The sequence below is a fragment of the Euphorbia lathyris genome, chromosome 7, assembly GCF_963576675.1.
Source record: "Euphorbia lathyris chromosome 7, ddEupLath1.1, whole genome shotgun sequence".
Lineage (NCBI taxonomy): Eukaryota > Viridiplantae > Streptophyta > Magnoliopsida > Malpighiales > Euphorbiaceae > Euphorbia > Euphorbia lathyris.
The window spans coordinates 11,220,489-11,241,069 of NC_088916.1; the positions used below are offsets into that span (position 1 = coordinate 11,220,489).

General features: G+C 32.3%; 1 protein-coding gene and 1 long non-coding RNA gene across 3 annotated transcripts; both read right to left on the minus strand.

Annotated features, from left to right (window-relative positions):
- Positions 1-8,830: 8,830 nt before the first annotated feature.
- Positions 8,831-12,740, minus strand: LOC136235261 (uncharacterized). 2 transcript variants are annotated; one of them, XR_010691735.1, is made up of 5 exons: positions 12,454-12,740; positions 11,917-11,986; positions 10,548-10,772; positions 10,198-10,464; positions 8,831-9,510 (listed from the first exon to the last, which is right to left on the minus strand). XR_010691735.1 is itself a non-coding variant. In XM_066024854.1 (5 exons), exons 1-4 carry the CDS (start codon positions 12,598-12,600, stop codon positions 10,297-10,299), a joined length of 606 nt encoding a protein of 201 aa, XP_065880926.1. In that variant the 5' UTR covers positions 12,601-12,740; the 3' UTR covers positions 8,831-9,510; positions 10,198-10,296. The 2 variants fall into 2 exon arrangements, 1 of the variants encoding a protein (XP_065880926.1); XM_066024854.1 differs by having other exon boundaries at positions 12,458-12,740.
- Positions 12,741-15,481: 2,741 nt separating this feature from the next.
- On the minus strand, positions 15,482-19,937 carry LOC136235262 (uncharacterized). Its single transcript, XR_010691736.1, has 4 exons — positions 19,627-19,937; positions 18,596-18,671; positions 16,955-17,498; positions 15,482-16,257 (listed from the first exon to the last, which is right to left on the minus strand). It is a non-coding gene; the product is annotated as an uncharacterized lncRNA (long non-coding RNA).
- Between the last annotated feature and the right edge of the window lie 644 nt (positions 19,938-20,581).

The window sequence follows — 20,581 nt, forward strand, 5'->3', positions numbered from 1 at the left end:
TAAATACAATAATGCATGTTTCAATTTAAATAACAATAAAAAGTTTAATACATATAAATACACAATTAAACTAGTTTTTATTTTATTGTTTGTCATTATGAGCTTATACATGGACCTATCACACTCTAAATTTGTCAATGTTGGACCTACAACACCCTTATTTGATGATTTAGAAATCTTCAAAGTTGACATGACACCGTCGAATCAAATTTCTACTGCCGTGTCCGCAAATTTGAAGGTTCAAAATTGATAAGTTCAAATGTATGATAGGTTCAAATCTAAATTCAAGGTGTCAAACCCTAAAAGTGAACAATTTTTTATCAATTTTTTTAATCTAAATTTTAAGTGAACTGTAGACTTAGAACATATGCAATCATGCAAATTTGCCCTAACAAGCAAGATCGGTTTTAGCCATATGTTATCGAAAATTAGAAAAAACTGGTTGTTGGCTATAAATAACAGTCACTTCAGATCTTCCAAATATCAATTATGTTTAAGGTATTTAATATATTACTAATAAAATTATAAAAATTCTACTAAAAATACTAAAAACTAAATCTGCTATAAATAAGTTAATCACAATTTTTTTTTATCGAACTATATTTTATTGTGTTATTAATATAGTTATAAAAAACAAATAAAAAATATACAGAACTGCTTCAATTTATTGACAAACTTGTTTGGAAAGTCAGATGTGACAACGCAGCCCCCTGAACTTGTCACTTTTAGTCATTTTGTCCCCTGAACTTACGGGACGACCTATTTGCCCCATCAACTATTTAAAAGTGGTATTAGTAACCTCTATTTTCATTATAACTGAAACAAAATGAAGTTCCAACATTAGTACAAGTGTTAATGGAAATATTAGAACCAGTCTGCATATATGTAACCTCATTTGCAGCTTGTTTTAGTAGTGCACAACCCTATATGCAATTTCTACAAGAAAACTTGTGTATATTAGCCTCGTTTGCACATTGTTTTAGTAGTGCACAACTCTTTTTATTATGACCTTAGTGCTTGCAATGAGAACATATCATAATTATTTCCGTTATAATGAAAACATGTGATTGTCAATACGAATTTTAAATAGTTGAAGGGGCCAATGGATCGTCCCGCAACTTCAGAGGGCAAAATGACTAAATGTGACAAGTCCAGTGGGCTGCGTATGGTTTAGGCCATTAAATAAGAACCAAACCAATTTTTTCAAATTTTCGATAACGCATGGCTAAAATTGATCTTGTTTAGAAACGTTAGGGTTAAATTTACACTATTTCATAAGTTAGGTCTAAATTTGTATTTCGGTTGAAACATTAGAGTTAAATTTAGTCCTTATCCGATTTATAAATTTTAGCCCAATCGAGCGACTTTTACATTCTAATGGTTAACTACTATTGACAAATTACAAATTGGTATAAAAGACAATTAAAGTTGTTCCGAATAAGGTGAAATTGGTTCTAAAGGTTCTATAGAAAGTGGACTTAGTGTAGTTAATAAATGGGATAAGAATCGAATTTGATTCTAACATTTTCGGTGGAGTGCATATTTAGTCCTAACATATGAACCAGTGAAAATATAACCCTAATTTTTTAAGCAAGATTAATTTTAGGGTTACGTTACCAAAAATTTGAAAAATCTGGTTTGAATATTGTTGAAGGGTGCCATTGGACCTTACAAAACATCAATTTTGTATATTAGGACTAAATCTACATTTAATAGGTTAGGTTAAACTTGAACTTATCTTTAATAAACAGATTTTAAAAATTAAAGAAATACAAAAAAAAATCAAAAGTTGATAAGATTGACAGATCAAGCTACGGTGTAAATATACTAAATTGCCAATTGAAGACCTGACACAATATGAATACACCTACATAAGCAGCCCTTTTTGGTTCTTACCTACAGAAAGAAACGAAGGTGCAGTAACGAAGGTGCAGTAACACGTTTTGAGGGATGGATTTCTCCCTCCTGCGATGACCTACCCCTCCTTCTGGCCGGAAACAATGAAGCAACTGTGTATATGTCATCGGTGTTGGACATTGATATCTCAAGATGGAATTGGTGCGATCGCCTTTATGTTTAAAAACTGCATTCATAAATCAGCATCTCGTCCATCCTTCTTAAGTGGTAGAAGATAGTCATGAACCCATACAAAATTTGGATGTTATTTATGTGGGAGAATTCAACTGCTTACCCACATTTCTTCCTCCTGATGCTTACAAAGTTTTATCATGGTCTCCGTAAGCATTATTTATGGCCTCTTTTTCATTATATGCTGCCTAGCTGCCCTGATTTTAGTGTGCCCCACTTTTTTTCGTGTTGCAGCCGAATGTACACTATGAATCAAAACGTGGTCATATTTATTAAAGTATATTATTTGCACTTATTTATATATTCAACACACAGCTAAATTCGTTATTTATAGCCTAGAATATCGGATAAGTCTTTGACTGCAATGTAATCAAATACACTGTATATATTTGATTTACATATGAATAACAATCACTGAGCAATTCATATTGTTACATGGTATGAGAGCTTTTGGACCGGTGTAACGGCTCTCTTCTTGAGTGGCCCTCGCCGGCCCTTCTTTCCTCGGATATTCGTATTGGCTTTTGGACTTGGAAATGGGTTCAGAATTGGGTTCTTTTCCTTTTCCAATTCACGATCAAGCTGAGGTGTGACTCTACCAAATTACCAATTCAAGACGTAACAAAATGCGAATACACCTACATAAACAACTCATTTTGGTTCTTACCTACAGAAAGAAAAGGTTTAGAGGTGTGGGTTTCTCGGTTGTGCAAAGACCAACCCCTCCATCTCGCAGGAAACAATGAAGCAGCAGTTTATATCTCAAGATGGAATTGATGGGATGCAATTGTGTTTAGGTTTACAAACTGCATTCATAAATCAGCATCTCGTCTATCCTTTCCAAGTAATAGAAGGACCATCAACCGATAGTCATGAACCCATACAAATTATTTTCATTTTGTTGATAGAGGTACCTCTTATTTACATAATTTTTTTTGTCACTTTTGAAGCAAAGTTTGCCTGTAATTTTCATAGAAATGTTAGGGCTAAATTTGTGCCATTTTGTACGTTAACGTTATTATCCCTAAAAAAATCTAGTTGATTGATTAACTTTTGTAGGTAGAGAAGAGCCAAACAAATGAAAAGCATGAGCATAGTTTCATCGACTTGCCTAGTCTTGTTTCTGTGATTCATCTGATTATCCAATCTATTAGTTACAAAGGTACCTGTAAATCTTTGATGACTCCAAACCATTAATAATATTTGATTATATCATTGTTGAAGTTATTAACTTTTGCAGCTGAGGTAGAGGAGCATATGGAGATACTTGAAAAGCTTGTGCCAGAGTGGATTTTCAAGAAGCTTGTACTCAGTGGATATACTTTATTCAGGTATGTCTATCATACTACTGTCTTAGAATCATGCTTAGGCTCCGCTGATTTATAAATGTCAGACTTGAACTATATACGATCTAGAAAATTTTGAATGATTTTTGACTGTTGATTGGTTGTGTGCAGCATCAACAAAATGTCAGACTTGAACTATGTACGATCTAAGGTTGCTGCATATAAAAATACATACTCAAAGGTGCAATCAAATTTAGGATGTTGTTTACGTGGGATCGCTGAAGGTTGATGTAGATACAAGTGAACAGGAAGAAGTTTCCTAGAGGCTGCTGGGAGATTTCAACTGGTTTCCCATATTTCTTCCTCCTGATGTTTACAAAGTTTTATCATGGTTTTTGTAAGCATCATTTATGGCCTCTCTTTCATTATATGTTGCCTATGTGCCCCACTTTCTCTGTGTTGCAGCCGTATGTCCCTATGAATCAAAACATGGTCATATTGTCATTGAATATTTTAGTTGCCTATGATGTATGACACGTTTCATTTTTCAGTTGCAATACCAAGTTTGTGTTCCTTTTCCTTTTTATATCTTGAACATATGTTAAGGTTTTGATGGATATAAAGGCATATGTTTGGAATGCCTCCTGTCTGAATGCAGCTGGTTTGAAATTCTACGTTCCCTTTTGAGTTTACCGTGCTGGTGCTGACGTGCCAACCCAATTATTACATAACCCACTAAACATAACCTACACAACCCAATAGGAGAGAGTTTACAGTGAAGGAAATTGTCAAAAAAAATAGAAACCATCCACAAGTGTCCCAAATTCAACATCATAGCAATAAGACATGGGAAGTAAACGTCAAATGACCTCTTTGCTATGCTATGCGTTGATATCAATTAATTCAAATTGATGCCTAGTGATAAATTAAGAATATAGCAAATGAGATTAATTCTAATACTGAAAGAGAATAAAAGAAAACCTTGAATTGCTCCAGAGTTGAAGATTGTTCTGTATAGGTTCATGACTATCATTAGCACAGCAAAAATAGCATCTCATCAGTTTCCATCAGTACCGATCGGTTCTTCATTGTTCTCGGGCAAGAAGAGCCGCCCCTCAAAACCTATACAAACTTTAAGATATCAATGTCTTGAATTTGTAGGTGTAAGAGGTTTGGTATCGAGTAAGAACAGAGTGACACATCACCTTCAAGAAGTCGTGTCACTCTTAGCACTAGTTTGGTTCGCAGAAGGGGGAAATAAAGTTTGGTTCAATTTTGGAATCTTTTTATTTATGTTCAGGCAAAAAGTATATTTAAGCGCCCCAACTTTAAATGTTTTAAGGATTAAGCGTCTGATCAATTATTTTTTCACATTTAACCTTTGATCATTGATTTTGTCATGGATTTGACATTTATTTAACTTTTCCGTCAATTTTGGGAGGGGAAAAGACGATTTGATGATTTTAATGCTGAAAATCACAAAATAAGAGATGCGAATGTAGAAAAATAATTGATCAACACTTGATCCTTAAAACAGATAAAGTTCAGGAGCTTAAATTTGATTTTTGCCTTTTTAGACAATAGTTATTCTTCAATTTATCCAATGAATAGTTATCCTTAATGATGTATTTTTGTAATTTACAAACCTACCTCCACTACATCCCTAATCTCCTCTCTATCTAATTTCTCAAATCCATTTATTTTGGCAAATTTATAATTTATATGTTAAAAAAACCTGAAAAATGGAAAAAATGAGAAAAACACTTAAAAAATGTAAAAACTATGAAAAAAGGTGAATATGTCCCAACACTTAATTCATGTTTGATATGTCCCATATCATGTTTGGACTTAGAGTCAATTTTGCACTTATAAAAAACAATAAGGTGAAATTTGGTGCTTATCCCTTAATAATAAATAGATTTTAAAATTAGAAGAATTAGAAGAAAAAAAAACAAAAATAGATAAGTTTGACAGATCAGACTGAGGTTGGTACTCTCTTACTTCTACCAAATTACCAATTGAAGATGGGACACAATACAACTACACCTGCACAAAGAAAACAAAGTGTGTGGTGGGTCTTGTCCGTCGTGCAATGACCCACCCTATGTATATGTCATGGGCAGTGGTGGATACAAGATTACTCGGTTAGGGCAGCCGATTTTACACGTGCATTCGGGATTTTTTTTTTTTTTTTGCTAAATCGAACTTGTTTTTTTTTTTTTTTTTGTATATATGCGTGTTATAATTTGAATGGTCAATAACCAATTTTAAATATTAATGTAAAATTTCTCAAAATTAAGCTAGATTTCGTTTAATAATTCTAACATGTAAAAAAAAATTGATTTAGAGAGGGCTGAACATGTAAAAAAATTGATTTAAGGAGGCCTAAGAGGAAAAAAATTGAAATTTGGATTTATGAAACCGGGCCAAAAAAATTAGAAATTTGGATTTAGGGAGTACCTAATAGGTTCAAAATATTGCAATTAATAAAATTTAAATAAATAAACAATTTCCTCAATTTAGAAATTGAGGTTAGGGGGAATTCAACCTAGGACATTCTAAAAAGAAGCAAATGTTTTTAACCATCTCATCTACCTTTAAACAATGAAATATTACTAAATAGAGTCTATATAGACTAAATAAAATTGATCTTGTTTAGAAACGTTAGGGTTAAATTTACACTATTTCATAAGTTAGGTCTAAATTTGTATTTCGGTTGAAACATTAGAGTTAAATTTAGTCATTATCCGATTTATAAATTTTAGCCCAATTGAGCAACTCGCTTGGTTTTGGCTTTTTACATTCTAATGGTTAGCTACTATTGACAAATTACAAATTAGTCCTTTTATAAGACAATTAGAGTTGCTCAGAGTAAGGTGAAATTGGTTCTAAAAGTTCTATAGAAAGTGGACTTAGTGTAATTAAAAAATGGGATAAGAATCGAATTTGACTCTAACGTTTTCGGTGGAGTGCATATTTAGTCCTAACATATGAAGCAGTGAAAATTTAACCCTAATTTTTTAAGAATGATTAATCTTAGTGTTACGTTACCAAAAATTTGAAAAAGTTGGTTTGAATATTGGGTAAGGCAGTGACCACCACAAGGGTATGAGGCTCTTCTAGAAAACCCTAATGATCTGGTGAAAGTCTGAAATACCCTTCAAGCTGCGAAATGACTATTGTGCCCTTGGCTAAGTGAAAGGTCACCAAGCTTTGATTTATTATGTTCACTGTATTTGAGTCAGACAGATTAAGACTCTATCCTTCTCCCAAACATGTAAACATCCAGGAGACTCCAAAAGTCTCTTCTTCTTCTTCTTCCTTTTGTTCTGGATTTCGGACTCCATGCCTTTCCTGTAAAGGCTTTTGTTTCCTTTACTGTAATATTGTATTTGGCCACAATTACAAACAATTTTCCTTGAATGATAATGAGGTTACTGTAGTAGATTATTTTGTTTTTACATCTTTATCTAAAGAAATTTATCATTATTTTATGTTGATGGGTAGAATATTTTGATCTCAACAGGCATATGTGAAGAGGTTGCGGAGAATGCCCTATACGTTTAGAAGCATATGAAGATGCAGTATTGATAAAACCATGTTCTCCAAAAGCATTTATTCGCCTAGATGGGAGTTTAAACCAAAAAAGACTGATTAAACTGTTCCCAGAAGATGAAAACATCCTTTTCCCCATTGTTGTCATAGAATATTTTATAGTAGAAAGCATGACTTTTACACATAATTTTTGTTATTATGATTGTTTGTTTATCACTCGTAATTTTCTACTGGGATAAGGTATCAAAATAAGACAATGGTTTTTGGGAAGTATGAAATGTTTAAAAAAGTATCAATTTAGGTCTTGAGAATGGATTGGACACGTCATTGATATTACTTCGTTAAGTTCTATCAATTGTACGTGGAGGGAGAAATGAACGGAGTAATAGGATTGATGTGTCCAATCCGTTTTCGAGACCTAAATTGATACTTTTTTAAACGCTTAAGCCTATATTGGTGCTATTTTGTACGTGGAGACTAAATTGATATTTCCCAAAAACCATAAGTCTATTTTAATACATTATCCCTTTTCTACCATATACTATAACATTCGGAAACTCATTCATAATTTGCAACTAATAACATCACTATGTTTAGTTTGTTTGGGTTGGTGCATTTCGTGCAGTCGAGAACCATCTTTTATTGGGGTAGTTTTGCCTTGCCCATATCCATCTTCATTTGTAGAGTACCCCAACTAAAGTGACATTCCTATAGTTCATAATCTATGGAGGAAAACTGCAGTTTGCTTTTCTCAGCATAAAAGTGACATTAATTTACACTAGTCAATTTCATTTACAAGAATTTTTCTAAATTATTGCAGATGAATTTCGATTTCTGATTCATTCCTCAGAAGATAATGTATTAAAACTAAACAATATCTAACTTACACGGCCAATCATGTTTTTCTTTTGGGTAAAATTGCATAAAAGGCTTCTCAAATTTGAGCATTCGGCCACATAAATCTCTTCCGACTATGAGTTAACATGACATTTTTGGTGCCGCTAGACAAATAAGTGATGAAATTTTTTGAAATTCGAAGGTACCTGGAGGTTTAAGGTGCTGGTGTGTTTATTGACAAAGAAATTGGCCAAATTCACAAAATAAATAGAGTAGAATTAAAGACTAGATACACTATGCTGTGATCCCAAGAACTTCACTTTCCATAAAAAAAAAAACAGCAGCACGAATAAGAAATACAACAACTACTGGTGCTATATACATTAATAAGTTCATTGAGTGAAGATTTGATGATTTTCATACTTATTAAACCATTCACTAACCGCTTGAATAAGTAAATTGTTATTGAGGGCTCAACAGGTATAAAAATTAAAGATCAAGAGTCAAATTTGTAAACATGAATGGTCAAGGACTCAATCTTTACAACTCTAAAAAAGATTTAATTACATGCATAAACGAGCAATGCAATTATAAGAGTAACATGAATTAGTCATCTTCCAATTTATTTCCCTATAATTATTTTGAATCAAATAAAAAGAAAACAGATTGACATTGTATTAGAGTTGCGAGCTCAATTTGTTTTTCTAGAAAACGAAAATGATCGAGTCTTCATTGCTAATCTCTTAAGTTAACTTTCTTTTGTTTATTTGTTTCGTTTGGATTGCGAGTCTCTCTTTAGAGTAAACAAAGATTGTTTGATCATTAAATTTTCCGGTAATGCCTATTGACAGCCATATATTTTGGGAAAGTGATTTTATACGGGTAAAGGTTGATCAGGTTTGATGAGAGCTTAATTTTGAAAGAAAATCAATAACAAATAGCAACAACAATCAAGTTACATTAGTAGGAGATCAACACATGTAAACCTTGATTCTATACACAATTAAATAAATACATGTAAAAACAATCAAGTTTTATATCAGTAGCAGGAGATCAACACTAAGTTGTCTTAAACATATCTGTCTTACAAACATAAGTTACATTATCTGTATGTGTAAGAGTTTGAACAAGAAAATGCTACACTTTCTAATTACCAGTTAATAATTAATCTGCTAGGTCAAAACCGGACCGGAGGCAAGGCGAAAGTAGGATCATTTTGAGGGAGGGGACAGGCTGTCTACACGAAACTTATCTATATGTATTTGTAACCCTCAATCAAGAGCTTTTGAGAATCAGAGCGAAAAATAGTTCTCAAAAAATAGATATTTAGAGACTTGCCAGTAGCCCAAAATATCAGATTTTCATTTGCCAGTAGCCTGAGGTCACAAGTTATTTAGAGACTTGCCTCTGCTTCTTCGATGCATGCTCCTAATGCCCATTCTTTTTATCCGCTATTTATTATTGCAAGGAAATGGGCCAATTTAGTTCATACAAGATACAACTTCTACCAGTTCAATGCGAGGGAGGGACTGCTGTACACACATATCCATGCTCCAAACTGTTTCTTTCGCTATACCAGAAACTCTTCTATTAATACTTTCTAAGTGGACCTCGTTCTTATGTCGCTTAAGTTCCATTGCTTCATTCATTTGGCCGACATAACTAGCATGCTTTGCACTTGTCTCCGCAAGAGCTTCCTTGGTTTCTAATGCTACGCTGACTCTCCGTATTGGAGTTCATCTTCCTGGAATTAGATTTACAACAAATGGATAACTTAGTACTAATCACAAACTTAGGAGGAGATGGTGATGTTATTGCAGAAACACAGTTCAATCGGTTGAATATTTAAGTAATTGTAATCATAAGAACCAGAAGCATTCACATGAATCAGTTGCTATCTCAACTCCCATTAAAACAAGTAGAGATTTCAAAAACAGTATTAATCATCAAAAGCAAGATGAATCAGTTGCAATCTCATCTTCCATTAATATCCATAACTATAAACTAACAATATAATCATCTCATCAAAACAAAACAATGAAAATTCAAAAAAGAAACAGGATAATGCTCTATTTTGAACGTTAAACATAATTTATGATTTTTTGAACAAAAACCAACACTTATTATAGGTCCTCAACCTCGCTTCTAATATTCTTGCATCTAACTGTACTGTTTATAATTTTCAAAACACAAAAGCACAAAAAAAATAAGCAATGATCATTTGGAATTGGAAATTGAACATAAGTGGGTCAAAGCTTGTGCATATGACAACTAGAACATATTCCTTTTCTAAAAAAACCATTTCTTGCTTCAGTCATATACGAATCAATACTACTAAATAAATGTCTTTCATCATCTTTCCAAATTAACTCAAATACCAAAATAAACATCATAATTGATAAACATGCGACAAAAAAGCAACAGTTTATACCTTTTTAAATGTCAATGTCTAAAGACACTTGATCTTCTGTGTTGCACCTCAATTTCAAACTTGAAGAAGTTGCCAATGGCTGTACATCAGCAGTATCATCTAGATAATACCTACCGTTGCTTGGTTTTTGTCCAAGCTAACAAACTTGAAGTTGTTTTTAATGTGTTTCAAACATGTGTTTGTTTTGCATAATGTTCCAGTTTCAAGTACTTGCATTATGGATGCTTTGGTAATAATTGTCAGAAAGAGGTCCACCACCCATTTACTCTGCATAATCAAAAGATAGTTCTTCAATTCAGTAATTACATATGTAATGTAATGAAAACTGGGGCTAATTCTCACTTACTTACCGAATCTAGGAACATTTCAACCAAGGTCATTGCATTTATTGGCACAGTTCCTGAACTCTTGGATGATTCGGTAGGTACATTTGATGTTTTGAAATGATTTGTCCTAGGGAATACTTTTTTGTAGCTATCACAATGAATGACCAATCTTCCATCAAAATTAGTCTCAGTCCAGAAATTCACAAACCGCATCATACTACTTGTGTACTGGATAGTTGCACTTGTAACCTGAAGCATCCACCAAATTAAATCAGTATACAACCTCATATCATCATTTCCTTAGGAGAATAAAGGCACAAACTGGTGAGAAGAGAAAATAGCAGAAAGTTTCTCAAGTTCCAAATTTGGAATGAATTTTGTGATTCAGAACTATATGCATTCAAAATTCTAAATCTTCAATTTTATTAAAAAATAGGAGAATCGGAAGCGCACCAAAGAAATTGAAGTTTAGGAATGGTGCACAACTAAGGTCTTGTTCAGTTTTAGAAAACATTTTCATTTCTCTATTCCAATTCTCTTCTTTTCCCAATTTTCGGTTTTCGAAATGGAAAATCAAATATGAATTTCGATTTCGACCTTAAAATTGATGTGTCATTTTAATAAATTTGGTATTTATATGTTAATAAGATTATTTCAGAAATCAGCACTGTGAATACATATTTTGATCAACATTTTGCTGCAGAAACACTGAAACAGAATGAAATGGACTGCAAATCGAATATTAGTTATAAAGTCAGCTTATAACCCAAATTTGCAAAAATTTGTGCATGTCAATAATTGCCTATCCTTCAGATACTAACCACTTTATAGTAAGAGCAAGTAAAGAAGCAGATAAGTGCTGATATTATTATTAACAATATACTTTAAAAGAAATTAAGTCTATTATTAATAAACAAATGACCTTTCAAAGAATGAATAAGGAAAGTTTTACCCAATTTGAGAATGACCATTGTAGCCCACAAAGCAGACCCAAAAGAAACCTACTTTGAGGAAAAGTAAAGAATGTCTCTTGTACATGACAAAAGGGCTTTATGACACTTGTGAATTAATGATGATTATAAAGAGCAGAAATTTCAATACTTGTTCCTAAACAAACCCTCCCTGGTAATACAACAACCAGAGTCATCATCTTCACATAAATAAGTAAAAACAACATAAGACAATGACAGGGGTTGGCTCTTCATGCAAATGAGTCATAAACATATACGAAGTTGAATCATCTTGAAAGAAAGCAACATAATGATTTCTCTAATTCATAGGCTTATGCAAACACGAGAATTACTTGATTCCTAGGCTTATCCAAACACCACAATTACTTGTTTTCAGAAGACAAAAAAAAAATTTAATGGATCGTCAGTTCAGTAAACCTCACCTTTGGAAGTATAATCCTCCCCAAACCCCCAACATCACTGTTCTTCAGCTCCTTCTTCACCAATAAATTTCTGCATCCAATAAATCAACAATCAATTCAAAATATACATTTGTTAATAGCATGAAAATAGTTAATCAACCACCACATTGTCATCATTACATTGAATTAACAAATAGCCATTCATAAACCAATGAAAGCAATGAACACAAAAAGGATATCAATTATTTTCAATACATTCATTAACATAGCTAAAATTGAATTTCCAGTAAGTGGCAGAAATAGATGAAAGTAAACACATATATAATCCTCTGATTCACAAATGATCATCTATAAATTCACTCTTTTACTTGGAAAAAATGGAGCTAAAACGAGTTGTCAAAATTCAGAAAAAATGGGCTTTTTTAAAATTGGAACTCAGATGTTCAAAATCACACAAACTGTCGAGAAGCTAAAACTTAAAATTTTGTCATTCAGACTAGATCTTCAGCATTCCCATTCAAACATAAAATACAACAAAACAAAAGTACAAAGATTTACCCACAGGTAGCTGCTGCAGGTTATTTTATTGTGAAGATCAATTTGTATGGCTTCATGACTATCAAGAGATGCTGATTTACGAATCACGAGTTGCAGTAACCTAATCGCAATCGCATCCGTCAACAGTGGAGATATCTCAGATTCCATATTTGATAACTCAGATTGAGAGGAGATATCTCAGATTCTTGAACTCTCTTTGCATTTGCCGATGTTCTCCGGCGAGAAGGAGAGGAGATCCACCCGCACGGCGGAGAAGACAGAAGACCCACCCCTCACGTTCGATTCAAACTTTTAAACTGCTTGTGTTGGTGTGCCCTACAAGTGGCAGTATTTATATTTATTTTTATTTTTTGTTTTATTAATATTTTAAAAAAAAAAATTAATATTTTCAGAATTTTTTTTAAAAGAATCTGTAATTGGTACAAAATTATAATTTATTAATTAATTGATATCTTATATTATATTATTAATATTTCTGACACCTACATACAAAATTATAATTTATTAATTAATTGATATCTTAGGTTATTAATATAACTGACAGTCCTCATAAATCAAAATTGAAATTAGATACGATATATAATTTATTAATTAATTGATATCTTGTATTATTAATATCTCTGACACTTTTCATAAATCAAAATTAAAATTAGATACAAATTATAAATTTATTAATTAATTGATATCTTAGATTATTAATATCTCTTACAATTTTCATAAATCAAAATTGAAATTAGATTAACAAATCGAGTATCTTAAAATTTACAATTAGAAACAATTTTATCATTAATGTCTTATATGGTGTAATTTTATTTCTAATATTGAAAGCTAAGAGCAATTTTACTTTTAACGTTGGCAGTCAATAGTAACTTCATTTTTAATATTGATAAATTTAGTCAATTTAAGTTATAATTTATCAAACTATTTTCTCGATAACCACGGGGTTGTGGTAGAGTGGTAAAGGCTCCTCCTCCCTTAACCAAAGGTCCAGGGTTTGATCCTCGCCTTTGGGAATGGAAAGAATTTCCGTGGCCAGCAGTCCCACCCATAGAGGTGCAAACCATCTGCGAAAGTGACCGTCGGCGGTGGATACACTTATGAACCAAAAAAAAAAAACTATTTTCTCGATAATGAATATTGTCATCTACACTTCATATACGTGTCGTTTTATCATTAATAATGTCTGATTTCAAAAAAAAAATATTATGTGCAAAATTGCTCCCGGATATAAACGTTATACGTATTTTATTACACATTATCCCTACAAATTTGATTAAAAAAAAAATTGTTTACCAACATCATCGTCAAAAATAAATATTTCTCATAAATTTAAATTTCATTTATTCAGCCTTTAATCTTTTAAATGTATATATTAAGCCTCTAATCAATTATTTTTTAACACGTTAAGGTTTTAGTCTTTCAAATTGAGACATTAAGCCCTTGATCATTTATATGTTTAACACATTAAGTTTGGTGATTCAAACACCATTTAACGCAAATAGAATTTTGAGTTTGTCACTATTTTAACATGTCAATAAATATAGAAATTGTCACAACAGATAATTTCTTAACTATTTTACTTTTAGAGGAACAATGATATTTTGCCAGTTTTCCGTATGGCTAAATGGAGTTTGAATTATTCACATAACTGACACGTCAAATAGAGGCTTAATATACATAAAGAAACTAGATCACACCCTAAAAATGGGATATGCTCTCTCTATATAAATACTTTCTCTCTATTAATCTTTCACCGACTTGTGGTCGGAAAGTTCACAGGAACTATTCCTAGCGTAAGTTGACAGAATCAGTGGACACGTCATTGATATTACTTCGTTAAGTTCTGTCAATGGTATATGGAGGGAGAAATTAACGTCGAGGCCTAAATTGATACGTTTTTAAACGTTAAGCCTATATTGGTGCTATTTTATATGTAGAGACTAAATTGATATTTCTTAAAAACCCATAAGTCTATTTTAATACCTTATCCTTTTTTATCACATACTATAACATTCGGAAACTCATTCATAATTTGCAATTAATAACATCACTATGTTTAGTTTGTTTGGGTTGGTGCATTTCCTGCAGTCGAGAACCATCTTTTATTGGGGTGGTTTTGCCTCTACCCATACCCATCTTCATTTTTAGAGTACCCCAACAAATAAAAGGTTGTAGTAACAAAACAACTAAAGTGACATTCCTATAGTTCATAATCTATGGAGGAAAAACTGCAGCTTGATTTTATCAGCACAAAAGTGACATTAATTTACACTAGTCAATTTCATTTACAATAATTTTTCTAAAATATTGCAGATAAATTTCAATTTCAGATTCTTATTTCTCAGAAGATAATGTATTAAAACTAAACAATAAATACACTATGTTGTGATCCCAAGAACTTCACTTTCCATAAAAAAAAAACAACAGGAATAAGAAATACAACCGCTACTCCTGCTATATACATTAATAAGTTCAATGACTGAAGACTCCATGATTTTCATACATGTTAACCCATTCACTAACCGCTTAAATAACTAAATTGTTATTGAGTGCTCAACATGTGTAAAAATTAAAAAACATGATCAATATTTACAACTCTAAAAAAGACTTAATTACATGTGTTGACAAAAATTATGTGCAATAAACGAGCAATGCAATTATAAGAGTAACATGAATCAGTTATCTTCCAATTTATTTCCCAATAATTATTTTGAATTAAATAAAGAAAAATAGATCACCATGGTATTAGAGGTGCAAGCTCAGTTTGTTTTTTTAGAAAATGAAAAGGATTGAGTCTTCATTGCTAATCTCTTAAGTTAATTTTCTTTTGTTTATTAGTTTCGTTTAGATTGTGAGTCTCTCTTTTAGAGTAAAGAAAGATGGCAAGAAGAAAGATTGTTTGATCATTAAATTTTTCGGTGTTAATGCTTATTGACAACCTTATATTTTGGGAAAGTGATTTTATACGGGTAGAGGTTGAACAGGTTTAATGAGAGGTTAATTTTGATGAACAAGAAACAACTTCCAATAACTATTTGAAAGAAAATCAATAACAAATAGCAACAAAAACAATCAAGTTTTTATCAGTAGTAGGAGATCAACACCAAGTTGTCCTAAAACACATCTGTATTACAAACATAAGTTACATTATCTGTATTTGTAAGAGTCTGAACAAGAAAATGCTACACTTTCTAATTACCAGTTAATAATTAATCTGCTCGGTCAAAACCCGACAGGAGGCGAGGCGAAAGTAGGCTTTGTGAAAGAATTCATCCTCTCTTAGGTTACGTTGTAAACCTCAATCAAGAGCTTTTGATAATCAGTACGAAAAAATAGTTCTCGAAAAATAGATATTTAGAGACTTTCCAGTAGCCCAAAATATCATATTTCCATTTGCCAATAGCCTCAGGTGACTTGCCTCTGCTTGTTCGATGCATGCTCCCAATGCCCATTCTTTTTATCCGCTATTTATTATTGCAAGGAAATGGGGGAATTTAGTTGCATACAAGATCACTACCAAGTCCATACAAGATACAACTTCTACCAGTTCAATGCGAGGGAGGGACTGCTGTACACACATATCCATGCTCCAAACTGGTGGTGTTTTGGACAGCCTCCCCCGTACTTTTTTTGCTATACCAGAAACTCTTCTATACTTTCTGAGTGGATCCCGTTCTTTATGTCGCTTAAGTTCCATTGCTTCATCCAGTTGACCGACACAACTAGCATGCTTTGCACCTGCCTCTGCAAGAGCTTCCTTGATTTCGAATGCTATGGTGACTCTCCGTATTGGAGTTTATCTTCCTGGAATTAGATTTACAACAAATGGATAACTTAGTGCTAATCACAAACTTAGGAGGAGGAGATGGTGATGTTATTGCAGAAACACAGTTGAATCAGCTGAATATTTAAGTAATTGTAATCATAAAAACCAGAAGCATTCACATGAATCAGTTGCTATCTCATCTCCCATTAAAACAAGTAGAGATTTCAAAAACAGTATTAATATCAAAAGCAAGATGAATCAGTTGCAATCTCATCTTCCATTAATATCCATAACTATAACCAACAATATAATCATCTCATCAATACAAAACAATGAAAATTCAAAAAAGAAACAGGATAACGCTCTATTTTGAACGTTAAACATAATTTATGATTTTTGAACAAAAACCAACACTTATTATAGGTCCTCAACCTTGCTTCTAACATTCTGAAATATTCTTGCATCTAACTGTACTGTTTATAATTTTCAAAACACAAAAGCACGAAAAAAATAAGCAATGATCATTTGGAATTGGAAATTGAACATAAGTGAGTCAAAGCTTGTGCATATGACAACTAGAACATATTCCTTTTCTAAAAAAACCATTTCTTGCTTCAGTCATATACGAATCAATACTACTAAATAAATGTCTTTCATCATCTTTCCAAATTAACTCAAATACCAAAATAAACATCATAATTGATAAACATGCGACAAAAAAGCAACAGTTTAGACCTTTTTAAATGCCAATGTCGAAAGCCACTTGCTCTTCTGTGTTGCACCTCAATTTCGAACTTGAAGAATTTGCCAATGGCTGTACATCAGCAGTATCATCTAGATAATACCTAGCGTTGCTTGGTTTTTGTCCAAGCTAACAAACTTGAAGTTGTTTTTAATGTGTTTTCAAACATGTCTTCATCAGATCTGTCATCATAAAATCTAGGGATTTTTCATCAATGATCATTGCAGAAAGTATTTTCTCTGCCACAAACCCTTTAGTGACTCCCTGCATATGTAATGTGATGAGAACTGGGGCTAATTCTCACTTACTTACCGAATCTAGGAACATTTCGACCAAGTTCATTGCATTTATTGGCACAGTTCCTGAACTCTATGATTCCATACGTGCATTTGATGTTTTGAAAAGAGTTGGACTAGGGAATATTTTGTTGTAGCTATCACAATGAAGGATCAATCTTCCATCACAATTAGTCTCAGTCCATAAATCCTTGACAAACTGCATCAGACCATTTGTATACTTGATAGCTGCACTAGTAACCTGAAGCATCCACCCAATTAAATCAGCATATAACCTCATATCATCATTTCCTTAGGAGAATAAGGGCACAAACTGGTCAGAACAGAAAATAGCAGAAAATTTCTCAAGTTGCGAATTTGGAATGAATTTTGTGATTCAGAATTATATGCATTCAAAATTCTAAATCTTCAATTTTTTTAAAAAATAGGAGAATTGGAAGCGCAACAAAGAAATTGAAGTTTCAGGAATGGTGCACAACTAAGATCTTGTTCAGTTTTAAAAAACATTTTCCATTTCTCTATTCCAATTCTCTTTTTTTCCCAATTTTCGGTTTTCGAAATGGAAAATCAAAAAATTAATTTCTATTTCAACCTTCAAATTGATGTGTCATTTTAATAAATTTGATATTTACATGTTAATGAGATTATTAGAGAAATAAGATAATTAAAATATCAATGAAATCATGTTAAAATATCAATGCATGAATCAAAGATGAAATGGACTGCAAATTGAATATTAGTTATAAAGTCAGCTTATAACACAAATTTGCAAAAATTTGTGCATGTCAATAATCGTCTAGCCTTGAGACATACCACTTCATAATAATAGCAAGTAAAGAAGCAGATAACTGCTGATATTAGTATGAAGAATATACTTTAAAAGAAAATTATAGCCCAATTAGTAATGAATAAGGAAGTTTTACCCAATTTGAGAATGACCATTGTAGCCCACAAAGGAGACCCAAAAGAAACCTACTTTTAGGAAAAGTAAAGAATGTCTCTTGGATATGACACTTTTGAATTAATGATGATTATAAAGAGCAAAAATTTCAATACTTGCTCCTAATAAACCCTCCCTAGTACAACAACCAGTGTCATCATCTTCATAGAAATAAGTAAAAAAAAAAAAAACATAAGACAATGACAGGGGGTGGCTCTCTATGCAAATGAGTCATATCATAAACATACCAAGTTGAATCATCTTGAAAGCAGGCAACTGAATTGATTTATCTAATTCGTAGGATTATGCAAACACTAGAATTACTTATTTTCTGAAGATAAAAAAAATTAATGTCTTTTCAAAATTCTCTTATGGACCCTCAGTTCAGTAAACCTCACCTTTGGAAGTACAATCCTCCCCAAACCCCCAACATCACTGTTCTCCAGCTCTTTCTTCAGCAAAACTCTTAAGTTTCTGCATCCAATAAATCAACAATCAATTCAAAATATACATTTGTTAATAGCATGAAAATAGTTACCCAACCACCACATTGTCATCATTACATTGAATTAACAAATAGCCAATGGTGCATAATGGAAATTTTTAAAAGATTACACACAGCTATAATCAAAATTCCAATTCATAAACTAATGAAAACAATGAACAAAAAAAGGATATCAATTATTTTCAATACACTCATTAACATAGGTTGCTTTATTTTCAAAATCCACATCTAGTTCTACATTTATACTAACTAAAATTGAATTTCCAGTAAGTGGCAAACATAGATGAAAGTAAACACATATATAATCCTCTAATTCACAAATGGTATTCTATTGAGCAGCAACATATTTCCAGAGAAACGCCTCTCTCAGTTCTGAACTACCATGTGAAAATGGAAAAATGTTCCTTCAATTGTACTTCTAATGTCAAATAAGTCCCAAAATGACACTCTAGTATCAGTTGATAACGCAATTATGAAGCTCCCTGATCATCTTCTGATAGAAATTTTTATCAGAGCTCCCATAATAGAATGGGCTCAAGTATCTTGTGTTAGAAAGCAGTGGGCTAATCTATTTCGTGGAGAATGCTTGTGGCAAGCTGCTCTCAACAGAACTTATCCCTTTGCAGGGAAAGCTAAAAGATGACCTGGACCTATACCACGAGGTTCGAGCACAAGATATTGTGAGATCTAACCCTTGGCTGGCTTAGAACGAGTTGACCCGGTGATATTTACTTGGAAAGAATGGAGCTAACACGAGTTGTCAAAATTCAGAAAAAAAATGGGCCTTTTTAAAATCGGAACTCAGATGTTCAAAATCACACAAACTGTGGAGAAGCTAAAACTTAAAATTTTGTCGTTCAGACTAGATCTTCAGCATTCCGATTCAAACATAAAATACAACAAAGCAAAAGAAGAAAGATTTACCAACAAGTAGCTGTTGGAGGTTATTTTGTTGTGAAGATAAATTTGTATGGCTTCATGACTATCAAGAGATGCTGATTTACGAATCACGAGTTGCAGTAACCTAATCGCAATCGCATCCGTCAACAACGAAGATATCTCGGATTCCATATTTGATAACTCAGATTGAGAGAAGATCTCTCAGATTCTTGAACTCTCTTTGCCTTTGCCGATGTTCTCCGGCGACAAGGAGGGGTGACCCACCCGCACGGCGGAGAAGACAGAAGACCCACCCCTCACGTTCGATTCAAGCTTCTACAACTGCTTGTGTAGGTGTGCCCTAAGTGGCAGTATTTATAATTTGTTGAAAATCACCACCAGTGTTTTATTAATATTTTAAGGATTTTTTTGGTTAAAGAATTGTCACTATTTACATTTTGAGTCCCCAAACTAAAGTTTCAACGTCAATTAGGAATCTTAACTATTAAAATTATCAATTAGGTCTTTGAATTAAACAAAAATCACCAATTGAATTTTTATCTTATCCTAAAATCAGAAACTATACCTATTTGATATAGACGGTAATAATCTTTGTATTGGTTCAGAATGAGTTTGAGGAAAATGGTCTGAAACTATTCAACCGAATGATTTGTGATGAGGGCTCATTTGATCATTTTTGTTTAAAATGGGACTCAACTGTTGATTTTTTATTAGTATTGATGGTTTTGATAGTTCAATGTTTAATTGTCTTTGAAGCTTTAGTTTAGGGAGCCAAATGGATATTATGCCTAAAAAATTTGAGACTTTAACTTCTTTAAAAAGAATTTGTAATTGTTAGAAAATTATAATTTATTAATTAATTAACACCTTGATGATTAATATCTCTAACACTTAAAAGTTTCGTAAATCAAAATTGAAATTAGATTAAAAAATCGAGATAATGTGTAAAAATACCTCAATGCTTATTATTATGAGCAAT